Source organism: Mus pahari, chromosome 1 (genome assembly GCF_900095145.1).
Source record: "Mus pahari chromosome 1, PAHARI_EIJ_v1.1, whole genome shotgun sequence".
NCBI lineage: Eukaryota > Metazoa > Chordata > Mammalia > Rodentia > Muridae > Mus > Mus pahari.
In genome coordinates, this window is record NC_034590.1 from 33,826,649 (window position 1) to 33,841,711 (window position 15,063).

The 15,063-nt window shown below is 34.9% G+C and overlaps 1 protein-coding gene across 1 annotated transcript in view; it reads right to left on the bottom strand.

The window, feature by feature from the left end:
- LOC110316206 (ataxin-8-like) overlaps positions 1 to 14,639 on the bottom strand; it is an 83,424-nt gene extending 68,785 nt beyond the window's left edge. The window contains exons 1-2 of the mRNA XM_021190351.2: positions 14,418 to 14,639; positions 4,546 to 4,727 (exon numbers count right to left, since the gene is read on the bottom strand). Of these exons, the coding sequence (XP_021046010.1) occupies positions 4,546 to 4,572 (27 nt within the window). The 5' untranslated portion in view covers positions 4,573 to 4,727; positions 14,418 to 14,639. The remainder of the gene's footprint in view (positions 1 to 4,545; positions 4,728 to 14,417) is intronic.
- Positions 14,640 to 15,063: the final 424 nt, after the last annotated feature.

Below are 15,063 nucleotides of genomic sequence, written 5' to 3' on the forward strand. Positions count from 1 at the left end.
CACACACACACACACACACACACACTTACAGGAACTCAAAAGTAACACACTTTTACTACCTTTTTTCGGTTCATACTAATAGATGATGCTGTTATACTAAAACTACACATTATTGCAAATTCCTGGTAAATAGACTTCTAGTCATGTATTACTGACTCAATTTCACAGAGTTAAAGCTCAGAAAAAAAGTAGCAGTTAGGTTCCATCTCATTGGCAGATTGTTCAAATATCCAAGGGATTACCTAATATAGTCTGCGGAAATCTTCGTCTTCAGTACCTTTAACTAAATGCTCATTTTGTGTTCTGTCTTCTTTATTCTAAATATCTACTAGCTCAGTTTTTCCCACTATCAGTCAGTTGTGAAAATAGTTTCACCTAGAGAGTCAAATCCACAGAAATTTGAAATTTCATATCACCCAAGCAAATATTAAGAAACAGGAACATAAAAACTGACAGCAAATGCTTTGGGATATGTGAAAAATGAGAATAGTCACTCACTGGTGTTCTGACAAGAATGGTTTAACCCATTTAGAAAACAGTAGCCAGAGATAATAAAAAGCTAAATATAAATATTATAAGCTACAGTTATATCTCTCCTTGTTATATGTCTAAATGTAATCAACCACTTTCCCTATGGTTACTTCTTTGAGTATGTTTAGTAGTTTTGTACACACAATAGGCATTAAATGGAAACAACCTAATTGTGCATCAGTTGTGGAAAGTATGAAGAAAATAGATTAAGTAAACAATGTGAAAAATAATAGAATATAATACTTTATAATAGACAGACAGATCTAGGAAAGTTCACAGTGAGTATAGTAATCTATCTACCAGTGACAGATCAATTGTTTTGTCTCATTGGAGTCTCCTATGTCCAATCCTGTATATCAGGACACTTATCAAAGGATAACTGCAGGAAGAACAAACATAAAAGAAAAAATTGCCTGTGTGAAGAGTGAAAGGAGAAATAGGGTGTATCACAGTAGATTTAAAAGATCTGATGGAGTAAATGAGAATATAAAAGGGACATTTTTTATAAAAGTAGTAAAGATAGATTAAAAATACATGGAAAATATCGTCATAATAGCAACTCTCTACCTAAAACTACCTATAATAAAGAAACAGGATTGTGTAGATAATCACATGTTCTTCATATGAAATTGACATATTATATCTGGAAATGCTTTTTAACAGTCCCATAGATCATTCAACCTATAAATGCAGAAAATTACAACCAATGAAAACACAGTGTGGAACACAGTCAACAAATACTTTGAACAAACATTTCTTGTATCTAAACTTCAGGGTTCATTTTGGAACAGGGACAAGAAAGATGGTAAAATCTAGGATAAGAGGACATTTGCTCTAACATTATGTATTCTAGGAATGTTAGTAACTACATCAACAAACAAGACTGTCAAAATATTTCAAGCACTTAAATAATTCTGACAATAGAAAACACAGTTTCCACAAAGAAGAACAACCATTTGGTTATCCAACACAAAACGATCATCTCAAAACATACATGCATAACATTACTGAATTTAAAGTTGCTGTATTTATGACTTTCAGAATATATATATATATATATATATATATATATATATATATATATATACAGATATATACATGTATGAAAACAAGCAATGTATTTGAAAATGAAGAAGCAATATATTGGTGCATAGGAGAGAGAAAAGAGAAAGAATAAATAAAACTGCATTAGAATCCCCAAAATAAAGAAGATAATTTTAAATATTAATTTCCACCAAATAGAAGTGGAAGTAATATTTACCCTCACAACATCAAATATTAAAATGATTCAAATTAGAAATTTACCAAGTATTTCCCTAGGTAACTGGTGAGTCTGTTGCAAAACTTTGCAGATTATTTTTGATTTGTTTATTTTTCTGGACTGTGATTGCCCAGAAAATGCTGCCCAGAAAATCATTACCTCATCATCATGGTGACTCTCTTGTAGATCTTGTTACGGAACCAATCTCCCTTACTGTACCTTGGCCTGAATTTTCCAGCCACTTACAAGGCTACATTCAGTAAGTGTAGATTTTCCAAAAATAAATTGTCTGAGCATGTGAATACTAGAGTGGGGATCTCTTATTTTTCCTGTCATTTCATGAGTGGAAGTAAAGAAACTGTAAACCACATATTGGTTTATTTATTCATCAGGTGGCACAGATGATTGCACAAGATGGCTGACATTTGGCTTGGAATATATGACTAGACAGCACCTTGATCTCTTTCATTATCTCTTCCTTTATTTCCAGCTCCCTGTTTCCTCAAGTCCCAGAGCTTTAGACATTGTTACATAATTGACTCACAATTTCCTCACTACTGCGGTTTACTGAACCCTGAAGAACTTTTGCCATGGCACTTCTCTCTGGAAAATCATTATTTAAAGTCTGTTGGAATTTTTTCTGATTATAAAGCAAAGTTGAAGGAAAGGATGAAGATTAAGAAATAGAAACCCGAAATTAATAGACAGGGAATATAGTCATAGCTTATGAGAATAAATACAAATGTAGGGGATTTTACCTGGCATTGCCTTTAACTAATCAATACCACGTGTTTCACTGGAGTGTATAGTTTCTATTTCCAAAGTATTTGTGTAAGTGACCCATAAAATCCACATAGATTCATTCCTCCACCAGCAAGGACACTTAATCCAATAATAACTTCAGTTCCACATAAAATCATCATGCATTATTGAATGTGGTGGCACATACATGTTGTCTGGCACTTCTTACTGTAAAACACGTAATATTCAAAGTGGTTAGGATTTCATCTACCTTTTCCCTATCATACTTAGTCGTAACTATGGTGAATATGTGAGCTATCTCCCAAGGAGAAAATTGGTTAATAGATTTTATTGATTTAGATTCCTTCCTCCAAGGAATCTGAGAGAAACTACTATGAATACAACCCATTTCCATCGCTGTCATTCATAATTTAAAATATTAGGGCCTCAACAATTTTCTGCTTTTATATGTGTGTTATTTCTACATTACCAGGCAGAGGTTATTGCAATCTTTCTCAGTTACCTTGTTAGGTATCACTATGCAACACACAATAAATCTTCCAAGTAGTCTAGTATAAATTCTGTCTTTGTACTCACTTCCAATTAACTTTCCATGCTTGGTTTTTCATATGCATATTCATTTCTCTTAAATGAATCCCCAAACCTGTTAAATTCTTGAAGTTTATCATTATGTTAGACACATATAATCAAAAATAATAAAGATAATGAACGGTACAATATGACAAACCACTGAGTTTCAGCCCTATATAGTATAACCTGTATAGTTACCAGAACACTAGAGATGATAAATGTGATAAGGCTATAAAAAATATGTTCTAAACAAATGTTAGGATGTTCAAAACTGATGAGATACCAACATTAAGCATAAACAAGGTATAACTGGGCCTGATAGATTCCATCTATTAGTATCAATTGATTCTTCCACATATCAATATTTAGAAAACAAACATAATTGAAGCCCCTAGATTATGCACAAGACAAGAAAGAGAGGCCCCTTGGTCTTGTAAACTTTATATGACCCAGCACAGGGGAAGGCCAGGACCAAGTAGTGGGAGTGGGTGTGTAGGGGAGCAGGGGCGGGGGNGGGGTATAGGAAACTTTCGGGATAGAATTTGAAATGTAAATAAAGAAAATAATAATAAATAAATTTAAAAAAGACAGAATTTACAGGAACCTGATCCATAGTTACTTTCAATAAAAGCCATAACTTTATTTAATAATAAAAAAAGAAACTTGAATTTTTTAAAATCATCACAGAAACAACAATATCCACAGGATAATATGTAATAATCACAATTGGAAAAAAAATGTTTGGTGATACTAAAGAGTAATCAAGATAAAGCAATATAATGAATCAAACATACATACTATGACTCATGAAAAGTGGTTGGTGGTTGAAAATCTTAATAATTTGAGATACAGTATAAAAAAAAAAGAAATTTGGTATGTTAAACTTTTTCACTGGGGTATATACAAACTCTTGGCTTTGATTATCCTTAAAGAATGAAGTATGCAGATCATAGTGAGCATGGAAGTATATCTGTTACCCACAACAAAAATTAAACTTGATGTTAGAATTTGAATTGATGTAAATTTTCTGAGAGCTTTGATGGTACCAAGGTGATAACAAAGAAGAATTGCAGTGTTTGTGTGTTAGTACTCTCAGAGGGCAGTGGCATATTAGGTAAGGTTATGTCAAAAATATTCCAGAAAGTCTCATTGTGCCAGGTGAGAACTACTATCCTCATGAAAATCCTTTGCAGATCTGGTCCACCAAAGCAAATCAAGAAGCAACAACTCTCCTGTCACTCTCAGATATTGAAGGGTGACGTAATACACCATCCTTGCAGATGAAGTAGATCTCCAGTTCTGAGTGTCAAATGATAGATCTTCAAACTGAAGCAATGAACATAAGCAATATCAACGACCTTGCACAGCAATCAAGAGCAGTTTTAATAAGAGCAGGAATCTGAATAATCATAGCTAGTTACCTGACTATGCTGACATTCTGTTTTCATCTGCAGGTTTCCGGAGCACTTCTCCTTCTCCTAATCGCAGCTTGCAGTCAATCTACAGCAATAGCCTGGTACGAGCTGAGAGCTAGACATCATCCAGGAGCATTGCTGGAATTTTTTTTATGTGAATAGATTCCTTTAGCTGTGGTTGACGCAGCCTGGCTGAGCATATGTAGAAAAAAAAATAGAGAAAAGATTTGGGGCCAATCAGGAGAGAGATCTCAAAATAGACAAAGAAAGCAAAAGTCTGTTGTTAACATGGATATTTCTCCATCAAAGCTCCTCTATCCCTTCTAAACCTTCCCTGCCTGTTGAAACATAAATAATAGTAAAGATGAAATAGAAGGAGAAATAATAAAATATTATGTAATAATTCTGTGATTTCTGGCTCTGATGAAAAACAAAGGAATCTGTCCAGTAATGCCTAGGTCTTTGAGCCTGTATATGGTAAATGCTATTGCTATTAAAGCCTCCATTTGTGTATAGGACTTCTACATATAATCTTGGGCTTTCAAACACACTCTGGGGCTGATTTTTTTTAATCATTCTATGCCAATATCCTGAGTAACTATTCTTATTTGAAAGTTTATCACAATTTTTACTAGTGTGATACTAGTAAATATTAATACATTTATGCAAATTACAACATACAAACAATGCATTTCAATTATCTAAATTATTAAAAAATGTAAAATTTCATAAAGGAATTTATCACAGATTAAAACATGTCTAAATTATAATAATTGTAAAGAAACATTAAGAGGAGTTTATTATAGAAATGAAATATCCAATAGCTGGGCATACTATAATCATTCCTTCGTGTGTGGATACATGTTAGTTAGTTAGTTTGTTTGTTTGTTTGCTTGCTTGTTTTTTCATGCAGGGAAGCACATTGTGTATATGGATATGGTATCTATTTGAGAATTTATAGAACTGTTGTTAAGCTGTCATTATTTTGTAAATATTTTAGCTCAATATTTATATGTCATGTAGTGTGTTAAAAATACAACTGTTACACACAATAGGTTAGTGTTACCTAAAATATTTCTAACTAATAATCCAGGACCATTTAATGTGATCTCTTTTTAATACAAACTCAATCTATTTCACTTTGTTGATATGTGCTTAGATGCAGAAAGATGCATGAGTAATCTTTGATGCTAAACTTCCCTGAAAAATAATGCTTTCCATCTTCAATAAGCACATCAAATGTCAACATCTAGCCCATTTTTCTTCCATCCCAACTCCAATGCCTTCCTGCAAAGTTATCCTCAAGTTTCAACTTTAGATTTTGTGTACTTGACTGAAATTTTTGGAGATATGCCTGGGTTAATGTTGTTGCCCTGTGAGCAACACATGTGTAGCTGAAGAGAAGAAACACAGAAGACTCTTTTATAGCCTGCATGTCATAAGTGAACCAATCTTCTGACATAGTAGACATCTGTATTGAATATACTTTTCAATTGTCTCCAAATTTCTTTTCTTTTACAAGTATTAATTTTTATTAACTAGTACAAATATACACCATGGTTGTCATTTTGCATTGCATGAGGTTTCTTATATTAATTTATGAAAATTTATTATACTTTGATAATAATTTAATTATACTTTGGTAATAAATGCTACCAAGTTATAAGGATAAAATATAATTATTCAATTATCACCAAAATAATATCACATGTTAATAGTAAAAATTATTTTACTCCCTTCTACTATGTTATTCATCCTCCTGTGGTCCTGCTGGTTCATGTCCTTTCCAATATAACCTTAATATTGGAATGTCCCTCCTTTTCCTTTATTCATTAATATTTAAATTACTTCTTGTTTTGCATGTGTGTGGGTGTGCGTGTGTTTGGTTTTGTTCTCTTCACCCTACTTCCCTCTTTTTCTGTTTTGGTCTTGTTTATTTTACAATGTGTTACAATCTAGAGTTCATGTAGTGATGTTGGCTAATTAAGGCATGGTTCTACAATTCTAAAACATTATATATATATATATATATATATATATATATATATATATATATATATATANTATATATATATATATATATATATATATATACACACACAGATATATATATCTGTGTGTGTACAATTATATAAACAGTTCGAGATATATATATATATATATATATATATATATAAAATATGAAATAGAGAAAGAAATAAATATTATATAAATATTCACTGGTTTCTTGCTCTAATTTAAATTCAAAGAAGGATCTGCCATCTCCAGCCCATGCATATCCAGTGGCAACTTGTGCCATATCCAAGATTACAGTTGAGACTCTATCTGTTCCAATATCTGGCCTGACTGGAACCTTCAGAGACTCAGCAGAAACAGGCAACCCTGTCCAGCCAGAGGCACATGTTCCCTCCAGCTTGCACCTGCCTCTGGGTGCAGAGTTTCTGCTCTGTTCTCCCCCAACACACCCACAACCAGTGGTAGCTTGTCTCCCAGAAATTTTTACAGATCTAGAATCACAGAGGAGATCCCAATTCCTGCCCCAATACTTGTTCCAACTGAGACCCATAGGACATGGGGAACACAGGAATCCCTGCTTATCCAGAGAAACAATATCATTCCAGTTTGCAAAGGAGACTAGGAGTAGAGCCTGGGCACTGGATCTCCACATACTTTGCCCACACTCAGAGGCTGCTTGTCCCCAAGGACTTCTGACACACCCTAGCCACTCCAGTCAAAGACAGTGAGGGCAGCTAAGACCATATGTAACCAGATGGAAAGGAACAAATACAGGAACATAAGCAAGAGATAACAATGCTACTTGACAATGTCAGAACCCAGTTTTCCCACCATAGCAAGACCTGGATACCTTAAAATCCTGAAAACCAAATCCTGAAAAAGATATGGCTCTAAATTCCCATCATAATGATGATAGAGAACTTGGAGAATGTCATAAATAACACCCTAAGGGAAATACAAGAGACCCCAGGTAAACAGTTAGAAGGCTTTAAAGAGGAAACACATGAATCCCTTAAAGAAATACAGGAGAACACAAACAATCAGCTGAAAGAAATTAACAAAACCACCCAGGATCTAAAATTGGAAATAGGAACAATGAAGAAATCACAAAGAGAGATAACCCTGGATATAGAAAACCTAGGAAAATAATCAGGAGTTTTAAATTCAAGAATCACCAAAGAATACAAGCAATAGAAGAACAAATCTCAGGTGTAGAAGATACCATAGAAAACATTGACACAACAGTCAAAGAAAATGCAACATGCAAAACCATCCTAACCAAAAATATCCACGAAATGCAGGAGACAATGAATATACCAAACCTAAGAATAATATTTATAGAAGAGAGCAAAAATTCCCAACTCAAGGGGCCAACAAACATCTTCAAAGAAATTGTAGAAGAAAATGTCACCAAGCTAAAGAAAGAGATGACAGTGATCTACAACCTAGAAAAGCAAGAAAGTATTCTTTCAACAAACCCTACAGAAGATTTCCACACAAACATAATTCCACCTCTAACAACAAAAATAAGAGGAAGCAACAAATACTGGTCCTTAATATATCTCTTTTTTCAAATACTTTTTTTTATTATTTTCTTCATTTATATTTCAAATTCCATCCTGAAACTCCCCTATACACTCCCCCCACCCTGCTCCCCTACCCACCCACTCCTAATTTTTGGCCCTGGAGTTCCCCTGTAATGGGGCATATAAAGTTTGCAAGACCAAGGTGCCTCTCTTCCCAATGATGGCCGACTAGGCTATCTTCTGCTACATATGCATCTAGAGACACGAACTCTGGGGGTACTGGATAGTTTATATTGTTGTTTTACCTATAGGGTTGCAGACCCCTTCAGCTCCTTGGGTACTTTCTTGAGCTCCTCCATTGGGGGCCCTGTGTTCCATCCAAGAGATGAATGTGAGCATCCACTTCTGTATTTGCCAGGCACTGGCATAGCCTCACACAAGACAGCTATATGAGGGTCCTTCCAGCAAAATCTTGCTGGCATATGCAATATTGTCTGCATTTGGTGGTTGATTAAGGGATGTATTTCTGAGTTGGGCAGTCTCTGGGTGGTCCATCCTTTCGTCTCCACTCTGAAATTTGTCGCTATAACTCCTTCCATGGGTATTTTGTTCCCTATTCTAAGGAGGAATGAAGTATCCTCGCATTGGTCTTTCTTCTTAATTTTCTTGTGTTTTGCAAATTGTATCTGGGGTATTCTAAGTTCCATAATATATCTTAGCAGCAATGAACTCATTTCCCAATGAAAAGGTATAAACTAACAGACTAGATATTTAAACAGGACCCAGCATTTTGCTGCATACAGGAAACACACCTCAGTGAAAAAGATTAACACTACCTAAGAGAAAAAAAGGCTGAAAAAGAAATTTAGAAAAAAAATGGTCTCAAGAAAGAAGCTGGAGTAGGCATTCAAATATTGATTAAGGTGGACTTTCAACCAAGTTATCAAAAAAGATAGGAAAGGGTACTTCATACTCATAAAAGGAAAAATCTTCCAAGAACTCTCAATTCTGAACATCCATGCTGCAAATGCAAGGACACACACATTCATAAAAGAAACTTTCCTAAAGCTCAAAGCACACAATGCACTTTACACAATAATAGTGGGAGACTTCAACACCCCACTCTCAGCAATTGACAGATCATGAAAACATAAACTAAAAATAGGTATAGTGAATCTAACAGAACTTATGAAACAAATGGACTTAACAGATATCTATAAAACATTTCATCCTAAAACAAAAGAATATACATAACTTCTTCTCAGTACCTCATGGTTGTCCATACAAAATAAGCCTGAATAGACAGAAGAAAATTGAAATTATTCCATGCATCCTATCAGTTCACCATGGACTAAATCTAGTCTTCAGGACAACAAAAAGAACAGAAAGCCCACATATATAGATAGAGGAACAACTATTTACTCAATGATAACTTTAAGAAAAGAAATAAAGAACTTAAATAAATTTTAGAATTTAATGAAAATGAAGGCACAACCTACACAAACTAATCATACACAAAGAAAGCATTGTTAGAAGCCAAATTCATAGCTGAGAGTGCCTTCATAAAGAAACTTGAGAGAGCATTCATTATCAACCAGACAGCACACATGAAAAGTTTAAAACAAAAAGGAGCAAATCCACCTAAGAAGAGAAGATAGCAAGACATAATCAAACACAGTGCTGAAATTAACCAAGTCAAAACAAAAGGAACTATATTACTCCTCCTCCTCCTCCTCCTCCTACTACTACTACTACTACTACTACTACTACTACTACTAATAATAATAATAATAATAATAAACAGGATCTGATTCTTTGATAAAGTCAACAAGATAGGAAACCCCTTAGCCACATGAACCAGGGGGCACAGAGACAATATCCAAATTAACAAAAACAAATGAAAAGGGAGAAATAACAACAGAAACTGAGGAATTTCAAAAAATCATCATATCCTACTGCCAAAGCCTATCCCCAGCCAAACTGGAAAATCTGTATTAAATGGACAATCTTCTAGACAGATATCAAGTACCAAAGTTAAATCAGGGTCAGATAAACCATCTAAATATTGCCATAAGCCATAAAGAAATAGAAGCAGTCATTAAAAGTCTCCCCCACTCCAAAAAAAAAAAAAAAAGCCCAGGATCATATGATTTCAGTAAAGGATTCTATCATACATTCAAAGAAGACCCAATTCCAATACTGTTCTAATTACTCTTTGAAATAGAATCAGAAGGAACAGTCTCTAATTCATTCTCTGAAGCCACAATTACTCTAATACCAAAACCAAACAAAGACTCACAAAAAATAGAACTTCATACCAATTTCCCTTATATCAATGTAAAAATATTCAATAAAATATTCACTTGCGAAGATCATATGCCCCAGTACAGGGGAATGCCAGGGCTAAGAAGCAGGAGTGGGTGGGTTGGGGAACAGTGCAGGGGAAGGGTATAGGGGGCTTTGGGGGATAGCATTTAAAATGAAATGAAGAAAATATCTAATGAAAAATATTCACAAAACAAATCCAAGAACACATCAAAACAATGATCCATCATGATAAAGTATGCTTAATCCCAGGGATGCAGAGATGGTTCAGTGCGTGGAAATCCATCAACATTGTCCACTATATAAACAAACTCAAAGAAATAAATCATGTGAGCTTCTCATTAGGATGCAGAAAAATCCTAAGACAAGGCTTCCCACTCTCTCCCTATCAATTATATATCGTACTATATGCCCTAGCTCTGGAAAAAGGAAGGCCTAAGTGTGCATGCTTCAGTCATATTTGGAAGGGGGAACAAAATAATTACAGGAAGTAGAGGGAGGAGGGATCTTGGAGGATGAGTTTAGGGGGAGGTTAAAAGTGGGGCAGGATCAGGTATGGAAGGAGATATGGGAGAAGTGATTAGGGTCAGGAAATTGAAGGGACGCGTGTAGCAGTGAGAGATGGGGAACTGAATGTAGCCACTACTAAATCTCAGATGTCAGGAAGGGAAGAGTTTTCCAGGACCAATGGGGTTGGAATTAGCCAAAATGGCCAACACATGGAACTCAGAACCTTAACCACTGAATAGACACTGCACCCAGTTGAGGGATGAGGCAACCCACCCATCTCAATGATGTTCATCCACAACTGTTTCTGTCTAAAGAAAATACAGGGACTGAGTGGAGATGAGACTGAAAGAAAGGTCTTCGAGACTGTCCCCCAAAGGATTAATCCCATCTGCAGACACCAAACCCAGATACTATTGCTGAATCCAAGAACCATTTCCTGACAGGAGTCTAGTAGAGGGGTCCCCCTACAAGCTCTGCTAGAGTCTAATATATACAGATGCTGATGCTCTCAGCCTGTAATTATCAGAATGAGGATAGGGACCCAAAGTGAAGAGGAAATACTGAAGGAGCTAATGGGGAATGCAACTCCCACATGAAGAACAACATCAACTAACAGGACCCCCCAGAGCTCACATGGACTAAACCCCTTTATAAGAATACAGGAGGAGGGTCCCATGGCTCCAGCTCCAGATATAACAGAGGATTTCCTTATCTGGCATCAAAGGGAGGGGAGACCCTTTGTCCTGTAGAGGCTCAATGCCCCAGCATAGATGTAGCATCTACTACACTGAGGTAGGAGTGGGTGAGTGGGTGGGTGGTTCACCCTTATAGAGGCAGGAAGAGAGGAGATGGGATAGGGTATTTGTAGAGGGGAAACAATGAAGTGGAAAAATATTTGTAATGTAAAAAACTAAAATTACCAATAAAAGGAGAGAAAGAATGAATGAAAGAATGAACCTGTACATACATACAGATAATAGACTTGCGATAATAATTAAATTAAAACAAGCACCATAAACGAAAAGGAGAAAAAAATAGTGGTGGGTAGGAGACAGAAAGCAGAATGGGTAAATAAAACTGTATTATTATCTCAAAATTTAAAAAAAAATTAAAATTCATTTCCAACAGATAGAAGTATAAGAAATGTCTACCCCCCAGCTAATATTAAAACAAATCAAAATAGAAATTTACCAAGATTCTTCCTAGGTAAATGGTGAGTTTATTGGAAAACTTACAAAGCGTTTTTGAGTGGTTATTTTCAGAGCAGTTTGTGCTCAGAAAATGGCTTCCCAGAAAATCATTAACCAGTAAGGATGAGACTCTCTTATGGATAACATGACAGAGTCAACCTCCCATACTCTTCCTTGGCCAGCATATTCTAGTCTTTTATAGGTTACATTCAGCAAGTGTAGATTTGACTACAATAAATCATTTAAGCATGTGGATACAAGAGTGAGGACTTCCTCCACTTTCCTGTCCTTAATGAGTGGCTATAAACAAAATGAAAGCTGAGCTAGGATATCTATTTATCAGGTGGCACAGACGATTGACCAAGCTTTTTGCTATTTGTCTTGGAATATAGGCACCTGGATATGACAGCACCTGGATCTATTCATCTTCTCTTCCTTCCTATCTGGCTCCCTTTTTTCTCAAGAGACTTCCAGATTTAGATATTGTTATATAAATGACTCATGTTTTCCTCACTAGAGTAGTTTAATGGATGATGAAGCAGTTTTACCATAGAACTGACTATGTAAAAGCCTTACTGAAAATTTGTTGGATTTTTTTGAGTACAAAGCAAAGGGTTAGCAAATGATGAAAATTTGGAAATGGACACCTGAATTAATAGACACAGAATATAGCAACAGCATCTGAGAATAAACACAAATGTAGGGGAATTTACCTGGTACTAATTTAACCAATCATTACCTCATTACCGGCTGATTCTTCACTTGGGAGTATGGCTTCTTCTTCACAAGTATTTGTATAAGGAACCTACAAAAACCACAAAGTATCTTGCCTCCACAAGGATGGACATTTAATCAAGTAAGACCTTTGGTTCTATGTAAAACCCTCATGCCTTTATTGAACTTAATGGCCGATCCACATTGACACTTCGTACTGTGAAACAAGCATGATTCAGAAGTGACTAGGATTTGATCTTACTTATCACATTCATCCTTAGTGGATATGTGAGCTACCTCACAAAGAGAGGATATTTTTTTGACAAATCCTATATTTATGTATGCAAGCCCCATTTTTAAATCAATCTGCATCATGAGAAACAGAACTTTCCTTTTCATTCAATTTTGGAATGTAACCTATAGATGTTTTAACAAATTTTATTTATTTTGAATATTTTCTCAAAGGAATACGAGGACAAACTATTATGAAGGCAACCCATTTCTATCAATGTCATTCACATTTTAAAATATTAGGTTTCTTAAATGAGCCCCCAAATCTGTTAAATCCTCAAAGTTTAGCATTATGTTTGATACAAAGGAGCAAAAGAGAATACAGGTGACAAATAGTACAATAAGAACCCTATAGTTAACTATATAGTTCCCAGGACAATAGAGATAATAAATTTGGAAAAATATTTGATAATAACATTTTCTGTTCTAAACAAATATTAGGAAGATCAACACTGATGATATACCAATAATAAACATAAGCCAGATATAATAGAGCATAATATATTCAATATATTATCATAAATTGATTCTTCCACATATCAATATTTAGATAAAATTAAATGCAATTGAGGCTTTTAGATTATTCACAAGGACAGAAACTTGGCTTTTATAAAGTAATTAAAGAACACACAATAGCCACAGGATAATATAAAGTAAAAATAATGAAATAATGCTCCATGATAGTAAATATTAATTAAGCGACAGCAATATAACTAAACTAACATACTGTAACTCACGGAAAATGGGTGGTGTTTAGAAACCTTAGTTAGGTAATACTCAAACTCAAAGAAAAAGAACAAAAATTTTGGTATAATAGCCTTTTTTATTGGATGATATGCAAACTCTTTGCTTTGTCTGACTCTAAAGAATGAAGTATGCAGATATGTAAGAATGAACATAGAACTATATTTGATCCCAACAATAAGAACTTATATCTGATGTTAGAATTTGAATTTAAAAGTAATATAAAATACCTGAGACCTTTGATGTTTGCAAGATGATAACAAAGGAGAATTGCAGTGAAAGGGTTTTAGTATTCTCAGAGGGCAGTGGCATACTAGGTAATGGGATGTCAGAAAATTTTCCAGAATGTCTCATGGTTCAAATTGAGAACTATTGTTCTGATATAAAAATCCTTTACAGATCTGGTACCCGAAAAAACAGATTAAGGGGCAAAAAAATTTCCTCTTTCAGATACTGAAGGCTGATGTAATATACTATCCTTGCAGATAAAGCACAGCTCCAAGTCAGAGTCCTGAATGATAGATCTTAAATTGAAACAATGACCAGAAGCAAGAACAAGTACCTTGCACAGAAAATAGGAGCAGTTTTATTCAGAGCAGGGATGTGAAGAATCAAAGCAAGTTAGCTCACCATGCTGACTTTCTATTTTCCTTTTCATCTGCAGGTTTCCAGAGTAATCCTCCTTCTCTGAGAAGCAGTTTGTTGTCAGTCTTTGACAAGATCCTTGTACAGGCTGAAAGCTAGACATCAACCAGGAGCATTACTGAACATTTTTTTATGTGAATAGATTTCTATAGCTGTGGTTGACTCAGACTGGCTGAGTATATGTAGGAAAATAGAGAAAAGATTTGGGACCAATCAGAAGAGAGATCTCAAAAATGATAAAGAAAGCAAAAGCTGCTTGTTACCATGGAGATTTCTACATCAAACCTCCTCCATCCCTTCAACCCACTCCCTGCCTGTTGCATCAGGAATAAAAATAAAGATGAAATAGGAGAATGAACAAAATATTATGTAGTTATTCTTTGGTTTCTGGCAATAATTAATATCAAAGGAAACTGTCCAGTAATGCCTGTGCCTTTGAGCCTGTATGTGTCTCATGGTACCTATAGTAAAGCCTCCATTTGTGTATAGAGAATTCTGCTTGTAATTACAGTCTGTCAAATACATTCCAGTGCTGAACCATTCATGTGCTAATATTCTGAGGA